The sequence below is a fragment of the Podarcis pityusensis genome (genome assembly GCF_964106645.2).
Source record: "Podarcis pityusensis genome assembly, chromosome: 8".
Lineage (NCBI taxonomy): Eukaryota > Metazoa > Chordata > Lepidosauria > Squamata > Lacertidae > Podarcis > Podarcis pityusensis.
Window position 1 is genome coordinate 79,096,312 of NC_138033.1, and position 25,846 is coordinate 79,122,157.

Sequence of the window (25,846 nt, forward strand, 5' to 3'; positions counted from 1 at the left end):
TTTGGGGTTCAGCACCATTTATTTAAGAAAGAAAGAAAAAGAACAAATGGGGGAGGCAGGCAGGGGAAGCAAAAGGCAGGAACAAGTTCTGGAGTGACACAAGCATCATGGTGCCTCCCAGGCAGTATAATTCTGGTTCTGGAAGGAAGCAGGCAAGGCAGAGTGAACACTGGCGGCAAAGGCTCACATGGGGCAAGCCAGAGCCAGCCACACCATTAAGGGAATGTGGGAGGCTGGCTGGAGCACAATCCTGTGAGGCCCAAGCTCAAAAGATAAGCCCTCTAGTGCCTGCTTGGCAACATAACTGTCTGCGGGGGCAACACCCAGGGCTGTCTGAAGAGGGAAGGAAAGGCAGTGTAGTTAGCTGAAGATCAGCTCCAAAGTCTGCCCTTTTCAGTGTCTTGGGGCCAGCTGAGAGGAGAAGGCAGCAGTTGAAACCCCCTTTCCCCAGCTGCAATGGGCTCCTTTTGCCTCTCACCCCCCAGCAAAGCATCTTGCCGCCCTCCTGGGAAAGCTGGACGGGAAACTCCTGCCCTCCAGTGCTTGTGGCACTGGGAGGCTGGCAGGAGCTGCTGTGTGGGGTGCCCATCGCAGCTCTCCTGCACACGTTGCAACACTCTTGCCCCCACCCCTGCCCACGGAAAGGGGGCAGCCTGGTCCTCTGAAATGCTGATGAGAGACCTGCCTGCTTCCCAGGCAGCAGATGAGGCTGCAACAGCTCCTTACCTGGCCCTGCCAGGCCCCGGGATGTCTGCAGCTCTGGGGAACTGCACACTGCAATAGAAGGTGTGGCTCTATGGGAGACCCCACGCAGACTAATAAGGCACTGATGGCTTGGGAGGGGCAAATCCCATTTCTGCCCTGCGGCGCTTAAGGCATGGGAACCATTGCCCGCTTTTTGGTGTTGGGCTCTTGGCTGCTTTCCGCGCCAGCCAGAGCACAGGGGAACTCCGTATGGCTTTGCATGTGTCACTGAGGACCAGGTGGAGAGGACGCTCTGAGGCGCCGCAGCCGTTACCGGCTGGAACTTGCCAGAACTCAGTTCCAGCACCTCTCGGGCGGGCACCATTGCCACTAAAAGAGAACCAGCGAGGCATTCATGGTGAGTTCCAGCACCTCTTTTTCTAGAAAAATAACACTGACCACAGCCTAGCCGGATGAGTGAGGGGCGGGAGCAAACTCGATTGTGCCAGGCGGGCAGTGCCATGTGGGGCACCGCGACAAAATGCAGGAAGCTCAAACTTGTCCAAGTTGAAAAGCTTGGCGCATGCTGGAGGACGAGGGCAAACGACCTCCCTCCCTCCATGGTGCTCCTGTGAACCCTGCCCTGGCTGGAGTGCTGGATGCTGCTATGGCATTGGGCATGGGGCACCACGATACAGAGACCCACCCACCCCACGCCCACCCACAAGCAAGACAGGAGGGGAAGGGCAAGACAGGACAGTATCTTTGGTCACAACCTGCCTGGCCCAGCCCAGCCCAACACCAGAAGCAAGAGAAGTCACGCGGTCACCCCGTTGCCCACCCCTCGGCCTCAGAGCAGCCTCTTCAACGTGCCGTTGGGCCCTGTCTGAGATGCTCATCCCTGGAAAACCTCGGGCACAGCTCTGTCCAAGGGCCTCTCACGAATGCCGCTCTCCAGTCCTTTAAGTGTCCACCGTGCCCTCTCTCTCTCTGTCCTTCCACGTGAGGGCTGGGGAAGGTGGTGGGACGATGACAGGCCCTGCGTGGCTCCCATCGGTCTGTCACTTCCACAAAAAAAACCACCCTTAAACCAACTCCCTCCCACGTCTCCCCACCCCACCCCTATTTTCTTTTGGTAGCAGCAAAGCACCATTGTGAGTGTGTGTGTGTGTTTCTCTTTTTTTAAAAAAATCATCATAATAATAATAAAATAATAATAATAATAATAACAATAGATGTCTCTCAATTGGCCTGATGACAAAAAAATAAAACAGCGAAGAGTGTGGTTAAGAGGCAAGCCCGGCCTATGAGGAGCACTCCTGGATATTGAGGCCGGCTTCCGAGTGATGGTGCAGGTCAATGGGCTGCTGAGGCTGCTGGCCGGGCCGGTCGTTGATCAGCACCACGTTCTTGATGCAGCCCGTGATCCCTGAGATGTACTTTCCCGCGGTCAGGGTTTGGATGTCAGGTGCTCCGCCTGCACAGGGGGGAAGGAAGAGCCGTCCGTCAGCAAGTGTGTTCCCTGAAGGGAAGAGGCTGTTGTCCTCTTTCTCCTCCTCAAGTCACTGGGAGGATTCGGGAGGCTGGCAAGGACCACAGCCTCCATCCCAACACTTTGATTTTCAGCATCATCACCGACGCTGCCTCATTTGGGCCATGGGATTTAATTGCACAGCATCCTTCAGAGAGGCGTGTAGACTTTTCAAGGTTCTCATATTGCTATCCCTTCGTTCACATCTCGGGCCCACAAGTCACTTGCTACTGTCGCTGCCATGTGGACAACGTTTTTAAAATGAAATTCATGCAAGCTGCTTTCTATGTTTTCTTACAGGAAAATGTAGAAACATGATTAGGGAAATACATTAAAACCCTTTTGTTGTGTTTCTCCTGGTTTTTTTTGGTAGGTGTTCCTTTTTTTAAAAAAATATTTTATACTTTCCAGATATTCCACTGATTTTGCAATCATTTTAACATTTCAAAACTTGACTTCTGCAGTTCCTTGAATTTATTTTTAACATCTTCTGCATATCCAAATTACTATATTGGCCTGAATATAAGCCTCATTTTTTTTCCAAATTCCGACTGTGAAAAGTTAAAGTGTGGCTTAAATTTGCGACCTTACAAAAATTGGCTTTTACGATAACGCTGCTGAAACAGACATATGGTAAAACGGAACAGGCGTGAGTGCCTGCAGAATTTTATGGGAGTGGCCTATATTTGGGTATTGTCTTTTTTTCTTTCCCCTCTTTGAATTTTAAAGGTGCGGCTTATACTTGGGTGCGGCTTATATTTGGGCCAATACGGTAACTTAATTTGCACATTTATTCCTCTCCTTTAAATATATACTCTTATGAAACTGCAGGTTATTACAATAATTCTGTCAATGTTCTTATTTGTTTACGATTTATCTATAAATATTCAATAAACCATTTGTAGGAGGCGCTCCTGAAGAAGCATTGCTTAGCAAATCGATAATGTCCACCCGGGAACATCCTGTAGGGAGGGGTGGCCCTGAGAGTGCTCTGAAAGTGACAAGACATTGACACGGTCCAGACTGAAGTGTAAAGCTTTGAGGGTGAGGGTCCTTTGACCGTCCTTCCAAAATTCAGGAGGGCTGATGCCACAAAGTTGTCATGTTGCACCTGTGAATTTTACACTATTTGCATGGAAAGGCTATAGAAGTCAGGCAGCAACCAGTGTGGCAATTAACATTGAAAGGAAACATGAAAAGCAATGCCCTCCTGCATGGAGGGAACATCCTGTTCTGTTGCCTTAGGCAAAATGGGAAGGTGCTTCCACACTGCTGGCACCCTGACCTGGGTTCTGCGGCAGCACCTGCAAAGTGGTGCTGCCGACAGTGGATTCCAGAAAGATCTTGTGAGATCCTGGCAAGTTCTTGCCAGAAGCTGCTGCCGCGGCCATCACCACTCAGTAGCGCATGAGAGTCACGAGTTCGAGTCCTACCTTGAGGCAAAAGGGTTCTGCATTGTATGGGGTTGGACTAGATCAGCCTTTCTCAACCTGTGGGTCCCCAGATGTTGTTGAACTACAACTCCCATCACCCCTAGCTAGCAAGGCCGGAGCTCAGGGAGGATGGGAGTTGTAGTTCAACAATATCTGGGGACCCACAGGTTGAGAACCGCTGGACTAGCTGTTCCTTGTGGTCCCTTCCAACTCTACAATTCTATGATTCTCTGGCCTGTTCCCACCTCATGGCTGTACCCCCGAGTGAAACATAACAGAAGAAGAAGAAGAAAACCTACTCAGTTGATGAGGCCTGCCGAAAACTAAATGAAAAGGGGAAGTGTGAAGCCCATACACCCAAAGTGGCCTGAAAGTGGTCCGGCTTTGTTGAGATGAAGGCGCTTACCTATATAGATTAGACCTTTGGTATTCACCATGACGTTCTTGCCAGGAGATTCCCCAGCTACCATCTCCTCGCCGTCGACTTGAAGGAAACCTCTTTTCCCTTCCCTGGAGGAGGAACGGGAGAGTGTGTCAGAAGGACTAAGGTGGTTTTGAGTGAGGTTGGCTGGATTGGAGAGGATGAGCACGGATAAGGAAGTGCTTGTCGTCTGCCCGTGGGAACAGAACTGGAAATGTGGTCCAAGGATATTCCACAGGGGAATCCTCACACGGATCAAAATAATAATAATAATAATAATAATAATAATAATAATAAATTTTATTTATACCCTGCCCTCCCCGGCCAGAGCCGGGCTCAGGGCGGCTAACACCAGTAAAATTACAATAAAAACATAATGGGGGGGGGGGGGAGAGACAATTTAAAATACAGGTTAAAATGCAATTTAAAATGCAGCCTCATTTTAAAAGTAGCCCATGGATCAAAACCGTAAGGGGAGGGAAACATAAGGGTCAGACCGAGACCAAACCAAGGCCAGGTGGAACAGCTCTGTCTTGCAGGCCCTGCGGAAAGATGTCAAGTCCCGCAGGGCCCTAGTCTCTTGTGACAGAGCGTCCCACCAAGTCGGGGCCAGTACTGAAAAGGCCCTGACCCTAGTTGAGACCTATCTAACCACCTTGCGACCTGGGACCTCCAAAATGTTGTCATTTGTGGACCTTAAGGTCCTCTGCGGGGCATACCAGGAGAGGCGGTCCCGTAGGTACGTGGGTCCTAGGCCGCATAGGGCTTTAAAGGTCAAAACCAGCACCTTAAACCTGACCCTGTACTCCACCGGGAGCCAGTGCAGTTGGTAAAGCACTGGATGAATGTGATCCCCCGGCAAGGACCCCGTAAGGAGCCTCACCGCGGCATTCTGCACCCGCTGGAGTTTCTGGGTCAGCTTCAAGGGCTGGGACAGCATCCCCAGCCCCAGAAGCACACAAATTGCTCCTCAACCCGGCTTGTTCAGGGAACAGAGCCTATGCCTTTCTCCACCCCCTAACGCTTGGGCTTGTCAAACTAGGGGTGTCCCAAGCCACATGTCTCCACACTTGTCTCACCGGATAGCTGTCACTCTATGCCATTCTCCATCATCAACTGGGTCTTCGGACAGGATGTTCACTTCTCCGCTTCCTAGCTGGTAACTGCAGGAAACACACGGTCAGTGTCAGAGAAGAAGAAGAAGAGTCTGGATTTGATATCCCGCTTTATCACTACCCAAAGGAGTCTCAAAGCGGCTAACATTCTCCTTTGCCTTCCTCCCCCACAACAAACACTCTGTGAGGTGAGTGGGGCTGAGAGACTTCAGAGAAGTGTGACTGGCCCAAGGTCACCCAGCAGCTGCATGTGGAGGAGTGGGGAAGCGAACCCGGTTCCCCAGATTACGAGACTACCGCTCTTAACCACTACACCACACTGGCCACCCCGGAGCCCCAACGCAGAGCGGCCAATAGCGTGAGCTCTTATGCGGCCTTCCCTCACCTGAACACCAGGTGCCCGTCCTTCAGCCCAAGGCTGATGAAGTCCTTCGCTTTGGCGCTCTCTCCTTCCTCCTGTGACAGAAAACAAACATTGTTTCTCACCTTCTCCTTTCCTTAGGAGATGGCACCCCTAGGCATCAGTGGGGGGTCATCCCATAGAGGGAGAGAAGCCCATGAACTGCTATGGAACTGGCACAGCTTCAGGTGCCACATTTTACTTTGTAAGAAATTCGTCTTTGAGTGTGGCAGCACCGACACTTAGCAACCCCCTACCTACTGACATCGGTTGGGTACCTTCATTGTACTCTATTTGGTGCCTGCTAAAAACATCTTTTTAAAAGCAATTGCTTATCCAGACGTGTAAAAATGTTGACAGGTGTTTTTAGCTTATGATTGATTTTAGTTAGGCTTAAATAAGAGCAATTCAACAGTGGAACAGTCCCTTGGTAGGTGGCGGACTCTCCTTCATCAGAGGTTTTTAAACTGATGTTGGATGGCCATCTTTCGGGGATTCCTGTCTTGTAGGGGGTCAGGCTGGATGACCCTTTGGGATCCTTTACAACTCTACAATTCAATGATGATGATGATGATAAGTCTCTGCGCTGCATAGCGAGGGGGTCTTATAATCACAGATTCATAGAACTGTGAAGTAGGAAGGGACCCCAAGAGTCATCTAATTCAACCCCCCCCCCCCGGCAATGCAGGAATCTGGACCACCTCCTGCTGGGACAGAATGCTCTCACACCCATGGGGGCCAGTCTCTTGCCTACTACTACTACTACTACTACTAATTTATTTATACCTTGCCCATCTGGCTGGGTTTCCCCAGCCACTGTGGGCGGCTCCCAACAAATTATTAAAAACACAATAAAACATCAAACATTAAAAACTTCCCTAAACAGGGCTGCCTTCAGATGTCTTATAAAATATAGTTGTTTATTTCCTTGACATCTGACGGGAGGGCATTCCACAGGGCAGGCACCACTACTAAGAAGGACCTCTGCCTGGTTCCTTGTAACCTCCTTCTCACAGGGAGGGAACCGCCAGAAGGTCCTCAGACACAGCTGGACCTCAGTGTCCGGGCTGAACAATGGGGTGGAGACGCTCCTTCAGGTATACTGGGCTGAGGCCGTTTAGGGCTTTCAAGGTCAGCACCAACACTTTGAATTGTGCTCGGAAACGTACTGGGAGCCAATGTAGGTCTTTCAAGACCGGTGTTATGTGGTCTCGGCAGCCACTCCCAGTGATTCTATGATCGCTTGTCAGACAGAAAGGTTAGCAGAGAGGATGGCCTGCAGGCTTTGGAGCAGGCAGCTCCTCTTAAGACTAGCTCCCACATCACTTTCCTGCAAACCTCCCTGCTACCTTTGCCAAGCTGGTGTATCTGAAGAAGTGTGCATGCACATGAAAGCTCATACCAATAACTAATTTAGTTGGTCTCTAAGGTGCTACTGGAAGGAAATGTTTTATTTTGTTTTGTTTTGTTTTGACTATGGCAGACCAACACGGCTACCTACCTGAAGCTAATTCTGATCAGTGGTGGAGCTTTACCTGGCGCTTTTGCAGGCCTGTCCAGCATCGCAGCAACAAATTCTTCCATTCAACCAGCACATCTGCGCTTGGGTTAGTCAGCCCCCCCTCCCCGTGCTCCGTTCTCTCTGACCCCTTCGAGTCGTGCATTTTGGCCTTCCCTTTGCCATGCCACAAAAACCAAGCCAGTAAATACCTCGTTAGCAGCATGCGGCTCAAGGCCCACCTCCCTGGTTGCCTGGGAAGAGAGAGAGAGAAAAAGAGGAGCACAAGCCACACTGGGGGTGGGGATGGGGGTGTGCAAAGCAGGCAGCTGAACACAGCATGCCTGGAAAGCAGGGGAGAAGCAGCAGAGGTGAACAGCAACAACATCCATGCAATGGGGCAGGGTGTGTGCATGAGACATGCTGGTGCTGGGAGAAAGCAGCCTTTCTCAAAAGAAGCACATCATGCGCAGGCAACAGCAGAGGAGCCTGCGGGAACTCGCAGCAACTTGCATGCCGTCAAAGCATACTCCCGTCAAATCTTTTTAGTCTGGATGTTATAGACATCCAGACTAAAAAGATAGCCGTCCCTCCCCAGTGCTGCAAACCTCTCTCTCTGCCACGTTGCAGATCAAGCAGATTTTTTTTTTAAAAAAAGGTAAAGGACCCCTGGATGGTTAAGTCCAGTCAAAGGAAACTATGGGGTTGCGGCGCTCATCTTGCTTTTCAGGCCGAGGGAGCTGGCATTTGTCCACAGACAGCGTTCCAGGTCATACAGCCAGCATGACTAAACTGTTGATTTAAAGCAGAGTCTCGTGCCCAGCGGAAGGATGAGGAGTACATGCTGCATACTCTATATTGCTTTATTTACAGTTCAAAGCTGGTATATTACAGAAAGACATCTTGCCTCTGCCGGAGCAGGAAATGCATCCTCTCTCCTCAACAGCTCGGAGAGATTCACACAGTGAAAAACAGGAAACCAGTGTACGTCACATCCAGTCTCCCTTTCCCGTGAGAAACTCCAACAGTACAGACTGTGGAATGTAAACACCTGTCTCGTGACAAGCCCTTTCGCTGCACAGTGAAGGAAAGCAGAAACCAACATCCTCCCCCTTTCTGTGAACATCACTGGGCAGCGTGTTCGCACAATATCAGTACAAACCCAACTTCTGCACATAGGTACAGTGTTGATCCCTTGATACAATCTTGGACAATACATCAGCAGGAATTTCATTACCTGGCATATAGGACACCGTTACGAGTCCCTTCTGAATACATTCCCTAGCATGCTGCAACTTTAATTGCAAGTGCTTCGTGCTTTGCTTACAACCTTCAGACTTCAGCAAAGCCAAACATGCTTTGTTGTCCTGGTAAACCTGGATTGGACATTTGACAGGAATTTTCATATCTTTGCACAATTGTATTAACCATTCACAATCCTTAAGTGAATACGATAGTGCATTCAGTTCGGCTTCACAAGTACTTAAGCTAACTGTTGTTTGCTTCTTGCATGACCAATCAAACAGACCTTGATTGTACATGTAGCAAACTCCAGACGTACTTTTCCTGTCTGTAGTGTCACTTCCAAAACTTGCATCTGCAAATATCTCAAGACCACCAGACTTCTGATTGTTAAATCTCAGTCTGTAATGCATAGTGCCTTTCAAATACCGCGCTATGCGTTTCAGAGCTTTCCAATCCTTGACACTAGGATTGTTGACTTGTCTGCTTAGCAAATTACAGCTAACAGCAATGTCTGGTCTTGAACATCTGGCAATGAAGTTTAGCTTGCCTAGCACACTTCTGTACAGTGTAGTGTCAGAAAATGCTTCTTCAGTGTCATCTACCTGATAACCTGTTGTCATCGGTGTGTCTACAGGGTTAGCATCCATCAGATTTAGTTTGCTTAACACATCAGCAATTTTCCGTGACTGGTGTACTAGAATGTTACCATCTTGATCTCTCTCTATTTCCAGAGATAGGTAGTTGTTTACCTCACCAAGATCTTTCATGTCAAAGTGCTCTTTCAGTTGAGCTAGGGCGTTATTGTACATTGCGACATCTTTCCAAAAGAATAATAAATCATCAACATAAAACAAACAGTACAGTTTCTTTTGCCCCTCCTCTTTGACAAATACACATGGATCAGCTTTTCCTTGCTGAAAACCTAGAGAAAACAATACTTCAGTGAGTTTTGTGTGCCAACACCGTGCACTTTGTTTGAGACCATAAAGGGATTTCTTCAGAGCACAAACAAATCCCTGTTTTACCTGTACGCCATCAGGTGGAAGCATATAAAGTGATTCATCTAGAGATCCGTACAGAAAAGCTGTATTAATATCATGGTGACTAATGTGTAGATTTTCCTCTGCAGCTAGCTTGAGCATAAGCCTAATGCTTTCATATCTCACTGTGGGTGAATAGGTCTCGTGATAGTCTTCACCTGGTACCTGTGCAAAACCTCTGGCTACCAATCTGGCTTTGTGTCTGACTATCTTGCCATTTTGATCTGTCTTCGCTTTGAAGACCCATTTGCTTCCAAGCAGTTTCATTCCTGGAACTACTGGAACTAGCTCCCATGTTTTGTTCCTTTCTAAGGAATCAAGCTCAGCCTTCATGGCATTTAACCATGGCTCAGCTTCCTTTGAATCCAAACCCTGGATTTCTTGGAAACTTGAAGGTTCAAATACCTTCTTGGAGCTTTTAACAGCTGTTACTGCTATCGTAGCAAACTCATCAGCAAATCTCTTTGGAGGTCTGCCTTTTGTGGCTCTCTGTGACCTACGAATTAGCCTTAAGTCTTCAACACTCTCCTCTTCCTTCTTAGGAGAAAAGCGACCTACTGTGAACAATGGTTCCTCCAATTCTTGATCAGAGCTTTCAGAGGGTCGCATAGAGGCTTTCGCACTCTTGAAATCCTCTGAATCACCCGATTCAGTTTCAGATTCAGACTCAGAACCTTCATCAGTGGGTTGTTGTGGTTGCTTTTGACTATCCTCAGTCTCATCACCGTCATCAGGATAACATTGGAAAATTCCCACATTCTCCCCCCACTTTGCATTGTACTCAACACTTCTCGTGAGCTTAATTGTCTTAGAGTCAGTCATCATTATTCTGTAAGACCCTTTCTGATAACCTAGAAAGATACCATGCAATCCACGCTTGTCTAACTTGGAGTTTTGTGGTGAGCGAACCCACATGTCAGAACCAAAAATCTTCATGTGTTTGATGTATGGCTTCTTGCCAAACATCTTCTCATAGGGGGTACAACCAATCGCTGAAGATAACCTGCGATTGTAACTGTAAACAAAACACGAGAGAGATTCGGCCCAATAACTCTCTGGAAGATTGGCATCATGCAGCAAGGTTTTTAACCCTTGAAGCAATGTCTGATTTGCCCGTTCCGCAAGTCCATTCTGCCATGGCGAGCGAGGACTAGACAAATCGTGTTGAATTCCTTTCTCAGTCAGAAAAGCTTCAAACTGCTGAGAAGTGAATTCCCCCCCGCGATCAGTGAAAAGAGTCTTTATCTTCTTACCATGCACATTTTCCAACCAAGCACAGAATTCCTTGAACCTAGGAAAAGCCTCTGATTTCTGCTTGAGATTGTGCACAAAAATATATCTAGAAAATGCATCAATGAGAACCATGAAGTACCTATTTCCACCCAAAGAGGGCGCTAGTGGTCCAACCAAATCAGCATGAACAACCTGGTATGGTTCCGTAGCTTGCCTACTAGACACCTTACCTTTCGCAGCCATTTTCACCTTGTTTGCTGCGCATGCTTTGCACTTCATGTGGTACCTGCAGGGTTTAATAGTCATACCTTCAACCAAGGCAGGCATTTTAGATACTGCCTCAAAATGCAAATGACCAAATTTTCTATGAAAATCGTGAATACATTCTGCATGCAAACTTTTGTTAGAACCTGCAATGCAACAAGTGTCACCTTGCACAACATCATCATAATACAAAACAAACAAACGATCAACATATTCTGCATGCAATACATAATCATTTTTCTTTGTGATGATGCACTTCTTGTTCTTGAAGGAAACGTCAATGTTCCGCTCATTCAGCTGTCCAACGCTGAGCAGATTATGTTTGGCGTCTGGCACGTAAAGCACATTCTGTATCGATAAGTCCAAACTGTGAAGAACAACAGTTCCGTAGCCTTTACTGGGAATAGTGTGGTCATCCGCCTGGTGAATCGCACCTTCCTGCGGTGTAAAAGACACAAACAGTCTCTTATCATTGCACATGTGGTGGGTTGCCGCTGAATCAACAACGAAGAAAGATCTAGACGTCTTCTGGACCTCTGCAACCTTTGGAGTGAAGCGTGAAACCATAGCCTTGTGCTGCGTTGTCCTAGACACCGGACCTTTGCCTTTGCCTCGGCCTTTTCCGCGCGATGAGCTTTCGCTGCGCTGCTCTGTCTTGGCCCTGGGATATCTGCATTCCCTCTTCATATGGCCTAGACGTCCACACGAGTAGCATTTCACTGCCTTCAAAGCTTTGGCGCCATCTGGTGGTTCCACTGCACTATGGGATGACGTCTGTGAAGACTCCCCCTTGCCCATGCAGCTAGCACCCCGGCGATCTGCTTCATTTAAAATCACGGCAGTTACATAGTCCACTGTTAGCTGAGCGGTTGGTTGCACAGCAATCTGGGTTGCAACAGACTCCCAACCTGAACCCAAAGATTGTAGTATCATGAAAGAATACACAGCCTCTGGAAAGTTGAGTCCTCTCTGTTGCAGCTCATGTCTCAGATTTTGCATCTCCATCAGATGTAAACGCACATCTCCACCTTCAGCAAGAGCCATATTATGCAGCTTGTTAAAGTAAAACATAGTGGACCCAGCTTCTGTCCTTAAGTGAGCTTCTCTCAAAGCGTCCCAAATTTCTCTGGCTGAGGTCTTATCACGCAATAGACAGAGCTCTTCTGGGGATACTATCAATGTAAGAGTTCCCCTTGCTTTGGAATCCTTAGCTTCCCATGCATCTGTAACTGGAACTGGGGGGGTTTCTGTAATCACCTCAAACAAACCCTCTTTCCGCAGAATTGCCTCTGCATACAGAACCCAGTCGGCATAATTTTTCTTGTTGAGTTTAGGAATCCCACAAGCATCCTGAAGGGCCATCATGACTCTGGCATTAGCCTTCAGCGTCATATATGCTGCTTTAAATCTTGCTGCGTCACTGCTGCAGCTGCCTTATTCCAAAAGCGCACTTAAAAGTTACTTTCGATTTCCCCAGCATAGTAACTTGTGCCTGGGAGCCTTTTGCCTATTCCCGGCAAAACGGCTTTGAAAGATCAAAGTCCAGCCATAAAGCCATAAAGCCATTAACTAGAAGCTGGCAGGCTGCCCGGAGCAGTAGCACATACCTCATCAATCACTTTTATGCGCAGAGCAGATTCCGTTCCGATCTGTCCCTCTGCATTCCGATCCTTTGCCGGCACTCCGATTCGACTTCTGGAGCCCATAACCACGTGTTGATTTAAAGCAGAGTCTCGTGCCCAGCGGAAGGATGAGGAGTACATGCTGCATACTCTATATTGCTTTATTTACAGTTCAAAGCTGGTATATTACAGAAAGACATCTTGCCTCTGCCGGAGCAGGAAATGCATCCTCTCTCCTCAACAGCTCGGAGAGATTCACACAGTGAAAAACAGGAAACCAGTGTACGTCACATCCAGTCTCCCTTTCCCGTGAGAAACTCCAACAGTACAGACTGTGGAATGTAAACACCTGTCTCGTGACAAGCCCTTTCGCTGCACAGTGAAGGAAAGCAGAAACCAACATAAACTGCTTCTGGCGCAACAGGACACCATGATGGAAACCAGAGTGCACAGAAACGCCGTTTGCCTTCCCACCGCAGTGGTACCTATTTATCTACTTGCGCCAGCGTGCTTTTGAACTGCTAGGTTGGCAGGAGCTGGGACAGAGCAACGGGAGCTCACCCCGTCGTGGGGATTCGAACCACCGACCTTCCGATCAGCAAGCTCAAGAGGCTCAGTGGTTTAGACCACAGCGCCACCCGCGTCCCAGGTGAAGCAGAGGCTGTCCCTGCACTCCTGCTGATCTTTGCAGCGGTAATGATCAAGATGGCACTGGCTTGTGAGGCCTGGCACAAAGACTGCCCTTTATTTACTTGTGATCAGTGAAGAGGCCTCACCAACACTTTGGAGTCACGGGCTGCTGGCATTTTCATCCCCCTGCTCAGTTTTGCCAGGATCCAACTGCCCCTTGCCCTCCACCCCTCACCCAAAGCTTTACATCTCCTGTTTCCAGTCTCTGTGAGAGGCAGAGAGAAGGCCCCACGTTCAATTTCCCCATAGCATCCCAAGTAAGGATCCCCTCCCCCCCAAAACCAGTGTGAAACCCTGGAGGGTCCACAGCCAGCCAGTGTAGGCAACACTGAGCTGACGGACCCCTGCTCTGTCGCATTCACTCACCACGCCCTGCCAGAGGAGAAGCCCATTTGCTGAGTTGGTGCGCACTTCCAGCTCGATTGTCTCCGGTGAGTCCGGGAGGCTGCAACCAAGAGGGGAAAAAAGAGACCAAGCAATGAGAGACTGTGCCCATCTCTGTTGCATTAGCCAGTTCCCCCACAGCCATCTGGTTGGTCACTGGGAGAACAGAATGCTGGATGAGATGGCCCTTCGGTCCAATCCAGCAGGGCTCTCCTTAGGGACACCTGCTGCAATAGCAGAACCTCCTTGTCCAGGAGAAGTCTACCTCTGAATACTGGGTGATGGCGAACAGCAACTGTAGAGTTGCACTTGTGCCCTGCCTGCAACCCTCCCGCAAGCACAGGGCGCTGGATTCGATGAGCCACTGGTCAGATCAAGCTGAAGGCACTCATTACGATACAATATGATAATCTTTGTTGTCATTGTCCCATACAGAACAACAAAATTGAAAAATCCACATAAGACATTCAAAACCCAACAAGCCTGCTATCCCAGCTATCCCAAACTGGTAAGCCCCCTAAAAACTCTGATACCCCATTTTTAAATACAATATACTCCCATACAGACTCCTTACAATGCGTTTAAAACCAAAATCGCAATTGGGTAGAAACTGTTTCTCAGGAGGCTAGTCCTAGTCTTTATAACCCTGTACCTTCTTCCAGAAGGCAGAAGCTGAAAGAAATCATTTCCGGAGTGTGCACTATCCTGCGCTATCTCTGCAGCTTTCTTATGGCACCTGGAAGCATAGATTTGATCCAAGGTGGGAAGAGTGCACCCAGTTATTCTCTCCGCAGTCTTTACAACCCTGGACAGCATTGTTTTTTCCCTGACCGTGCAGCTCCCAAACCACACACATAGACCATAATACACTCTCCACAGTACAATGGTAAAATGCCATCAACAGGTCCTTTGAGAGATTGTTTTTCTGGAGGATTCTCAGAAAATATAACCTCTCCTGTGCTCTCTTCATCAGGTCTTTGCTGTTTTCTCCGTATTGGCCTGAATATAAGCCACACTTTCCCCCCAAATTCCGACCGTGAAAAGTTGAAGCGCAGTTTATACGCGCAACCTCACAGTTTGCAGCTAGGAGCGCGGGGCAAATAGTACCAGGAGATCAGCAAAGCAGTCCCCCGTCCTCTCCCCCAACGGAGAGAGTGAGGAAAGGGGAAGGCCGCTGGCAACGCAGTGTGCCCCCCTGTCCAGTATGCACCCAGGAACAGTGAGGAAGGGAGCAGCTTATATTCGGGTATTTTTTCTCCCCCCCCCCCCAGTTTTAAAGGTACGGCTTATATTCAGGTGCGGCTTATATTCAGGCCAATACGGTATGTTTTTATGCATTTATTTAAAAAAATAAATTATATGTCGCTGTATCACAGAAATAGATCAGAGCTATGACATGGCTCCCCAAATCAACACAGACCATGGAAACTTCACACTGGACTTCAAGCATCTGACATTGTGTGCCTCCCCATTCTTCCTCCAGACTCTGGGTCCTTGGTTTCCAAATGAGATGCAAAAGCTGCTCTCATCAGAATTTGAGATTTGGGGAGCCATGTCATCAGCTGGTGTTGGTCCACTGTGCTTCATTAAGCCAAGGGTCAATGCAGCCGTCTACCAAGAGATTTTGGAGCACTTCATGCTTCCTTCCACAGACGAGCTTTATGGGGATGCTGACTTCATTTTCCAGCAGGACTTTGGCACCTGCCCACACTGCCGAAAGTACCAAAACCTGGTACATGGGATTACTGTGCTTGACTGGACAGCAAACTCGCTTGACCTGAACCCCATAGAGAATCTATGGGCATTGCCAAGAGACAGATGAGAGACATGAGACCGAGCAATGCAGAAGAGGTGAAGGCTGCAACTGAAGCATCCTGGTCTTCCATAACACCTCAGCAGTGCCACAGGCTGATAGCATCCATGGCACACTGTTGTTTTGAGGCAGTAACTGATGCAAAAGGGGCCCAAACCAAGTACTGAGTACATATGCATGCTTCTACTTCTCAGAGGTCCGATATTGGTCTATTTGCAGTCCTTGTTTTGCTGATTTCATTTAACATTCTAATTTTCTGAGATTGTTAATTTGGGGTTTTCATCACAATGATAACAAATAAAGGCTTGAGATATCTCGCTTTGCATGTCATGAGTCTATCTCATATATTAGTATCACCTTTTAAGTTGAATTACTGAAATAAATGAACTTTTCACGATATTCTAATTTTCCGAGTTTCACCTGCAAACCCATACGGTCAAAGTCCCTCCCCTGAACTCCCTTCTGCCCTGGCCTTGGCCTGTTCCCTCCACCGTAAATGGAGCTTGGCAGTGTTCTCCCAGTGCCACTTGAGGCTGGTTGGTCGCCGTTCATGGGGAAGCGTCCACCGTAGTGGCATCAGAGATAACTCACCTCCTGGGGAAAGCGTGCCGCCCCAGGGCCACATAGCCGCCATCGTGGAAATAGGCACCGTACTGTCCGGGGGCATCTGGTAAATGGGGAAAAAGGAGAATTAGTCTCAGCGCCTACTTCAGGGACTCCAGCACAGACCGAGGGAGAAGCTGAACTGCTGGGTGCTATTGGCCCAGAGATGGAAAGAAGATAAAAGTCCCTACCAGAGATGAATGACAGACTAAGTTGATGGATTATGCAGAAATGGCAAAAATGACCGGAAGAATCAGAAACTGGGAAGACCAAAATTTCAACAAGGAATGGGGAAAATGTATAATTTATCTTAAAAACCATTGTAAGCAGTTAAAATTGTTAGCAGGACTGGAAGAACACTTGTAGTTTAATGGTGAATTTTGGACATAATGGAGACGTAAAAGATTTGGATTATTATAAAAGATGCAGGAGGAAAGGACCAGTGCTTTTTCCCTAAAAATAAATAAATAGGGGTACTCTGGTTTTCCTACTCATATTGAAATACTGCCCCTCAATGAGGCCAAACTTAGATTCGCAAAATGTTTAGGGGTATGCGTCCCCCCAGGGGGAAAAGAAGCACTGGAAAGGACTAACAATAGGACCTACAAAGGGGAGGAGGGAAGTCCAGGAGATTCCTTGGAATCTTGTTTTTATGTTATATATTCATTGGATATGTGATTGCAAAACTTTGATCTGAAAACCAAATAAACAAATTTAAAAAGGAAAAAAAGAGAAGCTGAACCGGCTTTCTGGAAGTGTCAAATGGCTTTGAATCATCAAAGCATCTTCTGCCCGGATGACATGGTTATCTGAAGTGGCTTCACTACAAGAGATATCCTCCTTAGCTCCCAGTCAGGACTTTGTCTGCAAAGAAGCATCTTCACCCCAGAAGAAGCAGAAGCAGGAGGCTCAAAGAGGGGGCCTGAGACGTACCATTTCCTCCGCTGCCCTCGGGAGTCCACTCGGTATTTGACTGGTGCTGCGATGCATCTGCGTGGCAGAGAAACAGGCACTCGCTTTACACAGCAGAAGACAACTTTCTTCCAGGGTGACAGCGGCGGAGGAGACAGTTTGCCTCTGCAGCTCCACGCTCTGGCCAGCCATCATCCTCAGACTTACCGTGTTCACAGTATAATCCCAGGAAGCCAGGAGGGCAGACACAAGCTGTGTCTTTGCAGATGCCCCCGTTGAGGCAGGGCTGCTGGAGCTGGCACTGGACCTCAGACACCTCGCAGCGCTCCCCTGAAGAGAGCGAGAGAGAAACACACCGTCGTAAAGAGCATGGAGAGGGAGAGATGGGCGAGGGCGGACTTGCATGATGCGCAAGGCTAAGGGCTTATCCACACTTCTCTTTAGCCCCACTCTTTCCAAGCAACAGGTTTGCACTTTAAAGCTCCATGTCTGAGCGCCTTTTTTTCCTTTCTTTTTTGCTCCAGAGCTTTTCCTGCGAAAACTCACTCTTTAAAGCTGATCTGGAGCAAACAGCTACCTTCGTTCTCAAACTTAATCTGTTCCAGAAATCCGTTCCAAAACCATAGCGTTCCAAAAGCATGGCGTGCTTTTCCACAGAAAGTAATGCAAAATGGATTCATCCGTTCCAGACTTTTAAAAACAACAACCCCTAAAACAGCTATTTAACATGAATTTTACTATGTAACGAGACCATGGATCCATAAAATGAAAGCAATAAACAATGTACTGCAGTCACACAATCAATCAATCAGTCAATCAATCAGTAGCTGAACTGGGTTCCACACAGTCACAAAAACAAAACAAAAGAGCTGCAAAAACAAAAACGCAAAATAAATAGCAAAAACAGACTGACCTCAGCGTAACACTCAAAACGGAAGCACGGCACTCAAATTAGAAGCGTAACACTCAAAACGGAGCACGTTCGGCTTCCGAAAAATGTTTGCAAACCGGAACACACACTTCCAGGTTTGCAGTGTTTGGGTTCCAAGTTGCTCGAGTACCAAGGTGTTTGAGAACCAAGGTACCACTGTATTTGGCTTTTCATGGATTGCACTTGGCTCCGAATCAGCTTTAAAGAGCGGGTTTTCGCAGGGAAAGCTCCAGAGCAATAAAGAGAGGGCTAAAACAGAGCTTTAAAGTGTGGACCTCTTGCTGGGAAGCACGGAGAAAAAGGTATGTGTGGGGGGAACCCCAGGAAGCTCTGGAAAAACCGCAAGAGACTTTTTACTGGCCGTCATGCCCTCCTGAATCCCTCTGTGGCGCTCTCACCTTTGTAGCCATCCAGACACAAGCACTGGAACTCGTACTCGCCGGTCAGCAAGCATTTGCCACCGTGCAGGCAGGGCCTGCGGTCACAAGGGGAGCTGTCAAAGCACTGTGAGATGCTGCGGCTCTCCAGAAAGCTGTATGAAATGTCCACCTTCTTCCCATTGATCGAGACCTGGGGTGGGAAGACGCAAACAGCTTAAGCTTCCAGTCAGAGCGCATGGATCTTGCTGGCCAGCCCCTTCCCTTCTTCCTGCCCCCTTCTCTTCCAAGGAGGAAGTGTGGACTGTCCACCACAATGCAGGGAAGGGGAACTGGCAGCTCCTCTCCCCACCACCGTCGTGCCCCCCAGTTGCTCACCTCCCCGATGCACCCGTAGAAGTGGCTGGAGACGTTGGCAGCCGCCGGCAGCCTGACGGTGTCGTCGACGCCCCCCAGGTACATGGAAGTGCGGAGGTTCAGGCCCTGGCTTTTGCCCGGCGAGGACCTCTTGACGGGCCGCTCATCGTTCACCTGCAGAGTGCCGTCTTTGTTCAGCCGCTCGGCCGTGATCCTGTGCCACTGTTCCAGCTCTAGGGGCTTTGCGCTCCGAAGGACGGCCGTTCCTAAAAGAGGGAGGGAACAGGAGTTTGGATTCTGGAGCGGGGGAAGATTCTCCTTGCAACAACTGGCCCGTCTCACGTACCCCCAAAGTTAAGAACGTGCCGTACTTTTCCATGTATAAGACAAGGTATTTTCCTGAGAAAATAATGTCAAAAATTGGGGCTTGTCTTGTACACGGATAGTGCAGTGTTTGGACGGGGGATTTGTTTCTGCCGCAAGCAGGAGATTGTCAGCGGCGAATTTGTTGGTGGCTGTGGCAAGGGCTGCTGTTGATTTGCCGGTGCTGTGGCAATTGGGTGGGCGATTGGCGGTAGCTGTTGGTTAGCAGGCAGGCGACTGGTGTGTTTTATGATGCGCACGATTGTCATGGTTGGTCTGGCGGGTGAGTGATTTTTGGCAATCCCCCCCCCCCAAAAAAGCTCAGCAACTCTGGGCAATCTCCCCCCCCCATTTACTTAATTTAGAGACCCCCAAAATCTTATACCCGCAAAGTCTTATACACGGAAAAATATGGTAAGTGTCTGGGACTGGTCTGTGGAAGAGGGCTGGGATACGACCCCTCCTTCTCCTCTGCCTCTTTCGGAAAAGGAGGGGGAGTGAGAAGAATCAACCCCCCCCCTTCTCCAATAGCTGCAAGAAGAGACTGAGACAGGACTAATTTATGACAGGACAGAAAACTACCAAGTTTTGAGGTACAGTGGTACCTCGGGTTACAAACACTTTGGGTTACAGACTCCGCTGACCCAGAAGTAGTACCTCAGGTCAAGAACTTTACCTCAGGATGAGAACAGAAATTGCACAGTGGTGGCGCGGCGGCGGCAGCAGGCGGCCCAATTAGCTAAAGTGGTACCTCCAGTTAAGAACAGACCTCTAGAACGATTTAGGTTCGTAACCAGAGGTACCACTGTAATGAGAGGAGGAGTAGGAGTTGGAGAACAGATAGCAGACACATCCTTAGAGAGCCTGGGAACCCCCCATTTTTTTTTTACTATTACCAGTTATCATCGTTATTTTATTATCCACCCTATGCCCTAAGGCCTCAGGGCAAATTTAAACCAATACTAAAAAAACAGTTTAAAACAAATTAACAGCCATAAAAATAAGCTGGGTCCTCAAAACATACACCTTAAGGGTCAAAAACAGGCTGGCGTCATCAGCATTTGCTGGAAGCTGCACAATGAAGGTGCCAGGAGGGAGTTCCCACTGCTCAGGGGCTGCTGCAGAGAAGGCCCTGTCCTGTACCACCGCCCCCCTTGAGCCTCTGAGGACGACCACCAAGAGGGCAGATCCCAGCACCTGAGAGGCGCTGCTGGGGAAGATTCAGCCTTTCGGGTATCTGTTTTAGCAACGGGGAGGGATTTATTACCTGAGCCCAGCTCGTAGCGGAACTCCAAGTGCCCGTTGACCATGCTGAGCGAGACAAAATCTGCCACAGGGGAGCCATCCCCGCCGCTGAAGAGGATGAGGCCATCAGGGGACAGCGGCTTGATCTCAAGGTCCATGCGCAGCTCGTAGTGGATGTTGGTGAGGGGAGGATAGGAGATGAAGGCGTCGCCCCCGTGGAAATAGGGCACGGTTACCGTGGTGCCTGCAGCAAAGAGGAGGGTGGTGGGGTCAGCCTGGGACTTTGCTCAGGCTTTGCCCTGGCCACTGGGGGGTGGGGGCCCAGCGTGTCTTCCTTACTCACCGTCCATGCACTTCTCTCCGTATTTCCCAAGGAGGCAGCGGCAAGTGTAGCCTTGCCCAGTGGCTCGGTTAACACAGGTGGCGTCGGGACCGCAGGCCTCTGTGAGGGAAGGGAGAGTCATTTGGTAAGACTCTGGGGGGCAGTGTCAGGGACTGGGCAGAGAAGGAATAGAGGAGACCGCCTCAAATCCTGACCCTTCCAGGGAGGAGGAAGAGGAAGACAGTATAGATTTACAATGGGGGGTTGATGGAAGGTTGCAGCTCAGAGGCAGATGAGGGGGAAAGCTGGGAAATAATGGGAGAGACGGAACAACACCCGGCTGACATGTTGTCATTAGAAAGCATTCCAGACCCTCCATCTCCCAGAACCCAGCAAGCCTTAAAAGTAGGGGAGCAAAGAGCTCAAAGACAGAGGGCACATAGCAACACCCATAGAAGAGGTGATGATGACGACAAATGAGGAAGCTGTTGGAGAGATGGGCAGGTGGAGATTCACTCAAGACAACACCATTATACAAGAGGCTGGGTTCTATAGCCTCTCTCTGTAAAGTTTGAAATGAAAAAGGATGTTAAGAAACTTTTCCTTGTCTTTATACTTTCCTGGGCAAGCAGCCGGGAGCCGCGGACAGCATCCTGACAGGCAGAGGGCCGGGAGTTCTCTGTCTGCCCCCTGAACTTAGAAAGCTGCCTTATACAGAGTCAGGCCACTGGTCCTTCTACGTCAGCATCCAAAGTGGGTCCATGTCAGAAAAGGGTGGGAGGTGCAAATCTTCAGGACCCACCCCCAGAATCAAACCCCAAATCTAGCTCAGTATTGTACATTAATTATTGTTAATATCTGGCCTTACCGCCATAAAGTGGATAGGGTTAGAGGTTAACCTAACCCTAATGTACATCATTAATGATAAATTAACACATGCTATTAAGGTAAGACGGGGAATATGCAGGAAGAATGATTTTGAGGAGATATGGCAGGTGTGTAGAATTTGTACTGTTAAAATGGAAATGGAACATTGCAAGAGATATTGAAATTTTGGGAGGTTGGGGAGTTATGATGGAATGGTCTTGGGGGTGGGCTGCACATTTTTATTCTTATTTATTTTTGATTATTACTTTGACAAAATAAAAAATAAAATTATAAAAAGTACATCATTAAAACAATTTAAAACCAATTTCCGAATAAATAAAAGTGTCAGCATTGCTCGGCAGTGGCTCTCCAAGGTTTCAGCCCTACCAGGAGATACTGCTGAGGACCAAACCTGGGGCCTTCTGCATGCCAAGCAAATGATGTGCCCTGAGCCACGGCCCTTCCTCCTAAAGGATGCCCAGTCTTGTCCCTGCCACGTGATGTGCCACATGGAAACAGGGGCAGCCGCATCTTACCTGGATGGCAGCGTAGGGCCTGGGGGTGTTCGCAGTTGCTTCCAGCAAATCCCTGTGGGCACTCGCACACATAGCTGCTGCTCTCCGAGTCCCTGCAGACGCCTCCATTCTGCCAAGGGGAGGGAAGGGAAAATCTGGTGGACTGGCAGCCGAGACCACATAACACTGGTCCTGAAAGACCTTCATTGGCTCCCAGTACGTTTCCAAGCACAATTCAAAGTGTCGGTGCTGACCTCAAAAGCCCTAAACGGTCTCGGACCAGTATACCTGAAGGAGCGTCTCCACCTCCATCGTTCAGCCCGGACACTGAGGTCCAGCTCCGAGGGCCTTCTGGTGGTTCCCTCGCTGCAAGAAGCCAAGTCACAGGGAACCAGGCAGAGGGCCTTCTCGGTAGTGGCACCTGCCCTGTGGAACGCCCTTCCATCAGATGTCAAGGAAATACACAACTATCTGACTTTTAGAAGACATCTGAAGGCAGCCCTGTTTAGGGAAGTTTTTAATGTTTGAAGTTTTATTCTGTTTTTAATGTTCTGTTGGGAGCCGCCCAGAGCGGCTGGGGAAACCCAGCCAGATGGGCAGAGTAGAAAGAAAGGAAGGAAGGAAGGAAGGAAGGAAGGAAGGAAGGAAAAGAAGAGAAGAGTTTGGATTTGATATCCCGCTTTATCACTACCTGAAGGAGTCTCAAAGTGGCTAACAATCTCATTTCATCTCCTCCCCCACAACAAACACTCCATAATTATTCCAATCACCTGCTATGTCCAACCAGGGCTGGCCACGGGGAATGCAGCGAGCAACGAGGCCGAATTCTGCTCCCCTCTATAAAATGCAGAGGCCGCACACATGCAGCGAGCTTACCTGGCACGGACGGTCCTGGCAGGTGGGGCAGTTGGAGACGCCGTGAGCTTGCAGGTCAAAGTCTTTGAAGATAACTTCCTTCCCTTGGATGATCAGCTGCCGAACGCACCCTAAGAGGGGAAGGAGAGAGAGCGGATGGGAAGTTGCGGGAGAGATTGGCGGTAGGGGCAAGGGAGGAATCAGTGGGAGCGAAAAGGTGTGCCAACGAAGCAGGGGCGAGCTGGCAAGGCCTCTGTGTGAGGTAGCTGTACATCTTGGGACACCACCCACCCCGTAAATACCCACTGCTCATATAAATGAGGAGAGACAGTGGTGATGCTGTGGTTGGTGGTGGTGGTGGGGGCTAAGAATGGGGCAACCCTGATTCCTGCATCTCACTGGCTGTGGCCCTGTGCCTAACCCACCCACCTCACAGGGTTGTTGCTTGCTTGGAAGAAACGGGAGGGTTGAAAAACTTGCGTTTGTTTTATCCCTCCAAAAGGTTCAAATGCAACCGTTTAGCAAGCACCCTTTTCTACCACTGCCCGCATCTGTTATTTAGATTGACAACCTCTAGGGGGAAAGGGAAGCCAGCCACTCCCCAAAGGTGCTGGCTACCTGGGGGCTGGTGGAGCAGCTTTCTTTAGGACAAACACAACTGTCTGTCAGGGTTCAGGGAATCAACTTCCTCCCCCCCCCCCGTGGCAGCAGATAAGAAGATCAAAGAAAGGAATGCCTTACCAGTTAGAAACTTGCACAGCGAGAGAACAAAGAACACAACTCCTAGAAATGGTGGTGCTTCCAATTAAGAACCGCACCCCCTTCCATCACTATTAATCTACATCACTTGTACGTCTTGTAATCTAAGCTTGTACCCTCTGTGCTTTCTGTTCTGAGACTTTCTGAGCTCTTCTTGACCTTGGGCTGAGCGGAGGAATGCTGTCCAGAGACTGTGAATCTGTTCCAAATCTATACTTTCCTCCTGCTCCTGGGAAGATTCAAGAGCAGAAGCAGGGAGAGGGGGTGGCTCCCACCATTCCTCCTCAGTGCGGTCCCTGACACTGTCGTTCTTGGGACATCCTGCCCGGGTGCACTCAAAACCCAGCCCGGCCACCCGCCAGTGATCAGAGAAACCCCCGTGCATATATTGGCTGCTTTGTCCTCAGAAGGTGGTGGTCTCTCCTTCATTGGAGGTTTTCAGCCAGAGGCTGGATGAATGTTTGTCAGGGATTCTTCAGCTGCGATTCATGCACTTCAGGGGGGCTGCACTAGATGACCCTTGGGAGGCTGCCTTCCAACCTTACAATTCTATGACTGTGAAGCTCTCACCAATGAAACCGCTGGTCAGGCCTGTCTTTGCAGTAGCAGCGTAGTTGGGATACCCGCCAAGGTACAGCCCCTCATTGAGGTCCAGACCTTGGAATTTGCCCTGGGGAAGATACATTATTATTATTATTATTATTATTATTATTATTATTATTATTCCACCCTATATCCAGGGGTCTCAGGGCAGTTCACAGAATAAAATCAAGATATAAAATCACAAAACATATAATAAAAACAACAACCCAATAACACCCCCTCCCCCAAAAAAGAACATCTATTTAAAAGGGTATAGGATGTCAAACAGATCAACCAAGGGCCTGGTTAAAAAAGGAACGTTTTTGCCTTGCATTTAAAGGTGTGCAATGAAGGCCCCGTTCTCGTGTTGCCAACCTCTGGACCTCTCGAGGAGGCAGCACACGAATACGGGTCTCAGAAGATGATCTCAGGGTCCGGGTAGGTTCATATGGGAAGAGGCGGTCCTTGAGGTATTGCAGTCCTGAGCCGTTTAAGGCTTTATAGGTCAGAACCAGCACTTTGAATTGGGCCATGAAACTAATTGGTAGCCAGTGCAGTTGGACCAGGATCGGGGTATTATGCTCAAATCGTCTTGCTCCGGTGAGCAATCTGGCCGATGATTTCTGCACCAGCTGAAGTTTCCGGACTGTCTTCAGAGGCAGCCCTACGCATTGCACTAATCTAACCTTGAGTTTACCAGAACATAGACAATAGTAGTTAGGCATAGCTGGGCCACCAGCCAAAGCTGATAGAAGGCACTCTGTGCCACTGAGGCCACCTGAGCCTTGAGCAACAGCAAAGGATCCAGGAGGACCCCAAGCTGTGAACCTGCTCCTTCAGAGGAAGTGTACCCCCATCAAGAGCAGGCAACCTCCCATCTATTCGGTCTAGAGAACCACCCACTAAGATTGCCTCTGTCTTATCTGGATTTAGCTTCAGTTTGTTGGCTCTCATCCAGTCCATCACACAGAAATGTAAACCTAGCAAAAGTAGGTCTCCAACAGGAAACACCAGTTTGCAGGGGGCTGCTCCATCTTGGCCCTGCTCGCCATCCTGCTCCCGGTACCCAATGCCTTTGGGCCTGGTCCGGTAGCCACTGGCAAGTACAGAATGCAGCGCTCAGACCCACAGATGGGGTGCAGATGCCCAGCAGCATGTTGACACCCTGGATAGAGCACTTGCCCTGGCTTATAACGCTGCCCCTTTCAGCAGCCACATGCCAGAGAGATTTCCCACAGGTGGGAGAAACCGCCCCTACCCTCTCCACCTTGAGCCTGCCACTCACCTGGGATGTGCCGTTGACGGGAGGGTGGTTGTCCAAAACGAGAGAGCCCTGGGTGAGGTTGCGGTACAGCCGGACGGTGTGGAATTCGCCCAGCTTGATGATGGAAGGGTGCCGGATGGTGGCCATGCCAGAGCCAGCATCGAACCTGCAATGCCAAGACAGCTCAGGAGTGTCAAAACTGCTTCAGCTCCCGCCCACTCCATTAGACCCTGGCATGCCTTGCAAGACCCCTTTGGCAAGCTAGACCATTTTGGCGCAGGCCACTTCGGAGGCCCACATCTCACAGCTCTGGGTTCAGAGCAGGAAAGGATGGGTTGAGGCTAGAACTGACACCCAGCCAGAAAGTGGGTGCTGAGGACTTCCGGGTTGGCGCCTCCGGCAATGGCGGAGATCCTCCGATCGGGAGGAACTTGCTCCGTGAAAAGCAGGGTCTGACCGCCACGGTGAAGGCGGAGACCCATAGAAATCACAGGCGGAGAAGCCTGTGAACCTGGGATTCG

The 25,846-nt window shown here is 49.2% G+C and overlaps 1 protein-coding gene across 18 annotated transcripts in view; it reads right to left on the minus strand.

The window, feature by feature from the left end:
* HSPG2 (heparan sulfate proteoglycan 2) overlaps positions 1–25,846 on the minus strand; it is a 230,749-nt gene continuing 204,903 nt past the window's right edge. For 13 of the 18 annotated variants that reach the window (XM_081017900.1, XM_081017915.1, XM_081017911.1 and 10 more), the window contains 17 exons: positions 25,347–25,491; positions 24,050–24,149; positions 22,742–22,851; positions 21,887–21,995; positions 20,505–20,603; positions 20,184–20,405; positions 18,575–18,819; positions 18,218–18,389; positions 17,096–17,218; positions 16,910–16,966; positions 15,965–16,040; positions 13,543–13,621; positions 7,295–7,336; positions 5,570–5,640; positions 5,149–5,232; positions 4,055–4,158; positions 1–2,161 (listed from right to left, as the gene is read on the minus strand). In XM_081017900.1, the coding sequence (XP_080874026.1) occupies positions 1,989–2,161; positions 4,055–4,158; positions 5,149–5,232; positions 5,570–5,640; positions 7,295–7,336; positions 13,543–13,621; positions 15,965–16,040; positions 16,910–16,966; positions 17,096–17,218; positions 18,218–18,389; positions 18,575–18,819; positions 20,184–20,405; positions 20,505–20,603; positions 21,887–21,995; positions 22,742–22,851; positions 24,050–24,149; positions 25,347–25,491 (2,011 nt within the window). In that variant the 3' untranslated portion in view covers positions 1–1,988. The remainder of the gene's footprint in view (positions 2,162–4,054; positions 4,159–5,148; positions 5,233–5,569; positions 5,641–7,294; positions 7,337–13,542; positions 13,622–15,964; positions 16,041–16,909; positions 16,967–17,095; positions 17,219–18,217; positions 18,390–18,574; positions 18,820–20,183; positions 20,406–20,504; positions 20,604–21,886; positions 21,996–22,741; positions 22,852–24,049; positions 24,150–25,346; positions 25,492–25,846) is intronic. The other 5 variants (XM_081017912.1, XM_081017905.1, XM_081017907.1 and 2 more) reach the window with 1 other exon arrangement.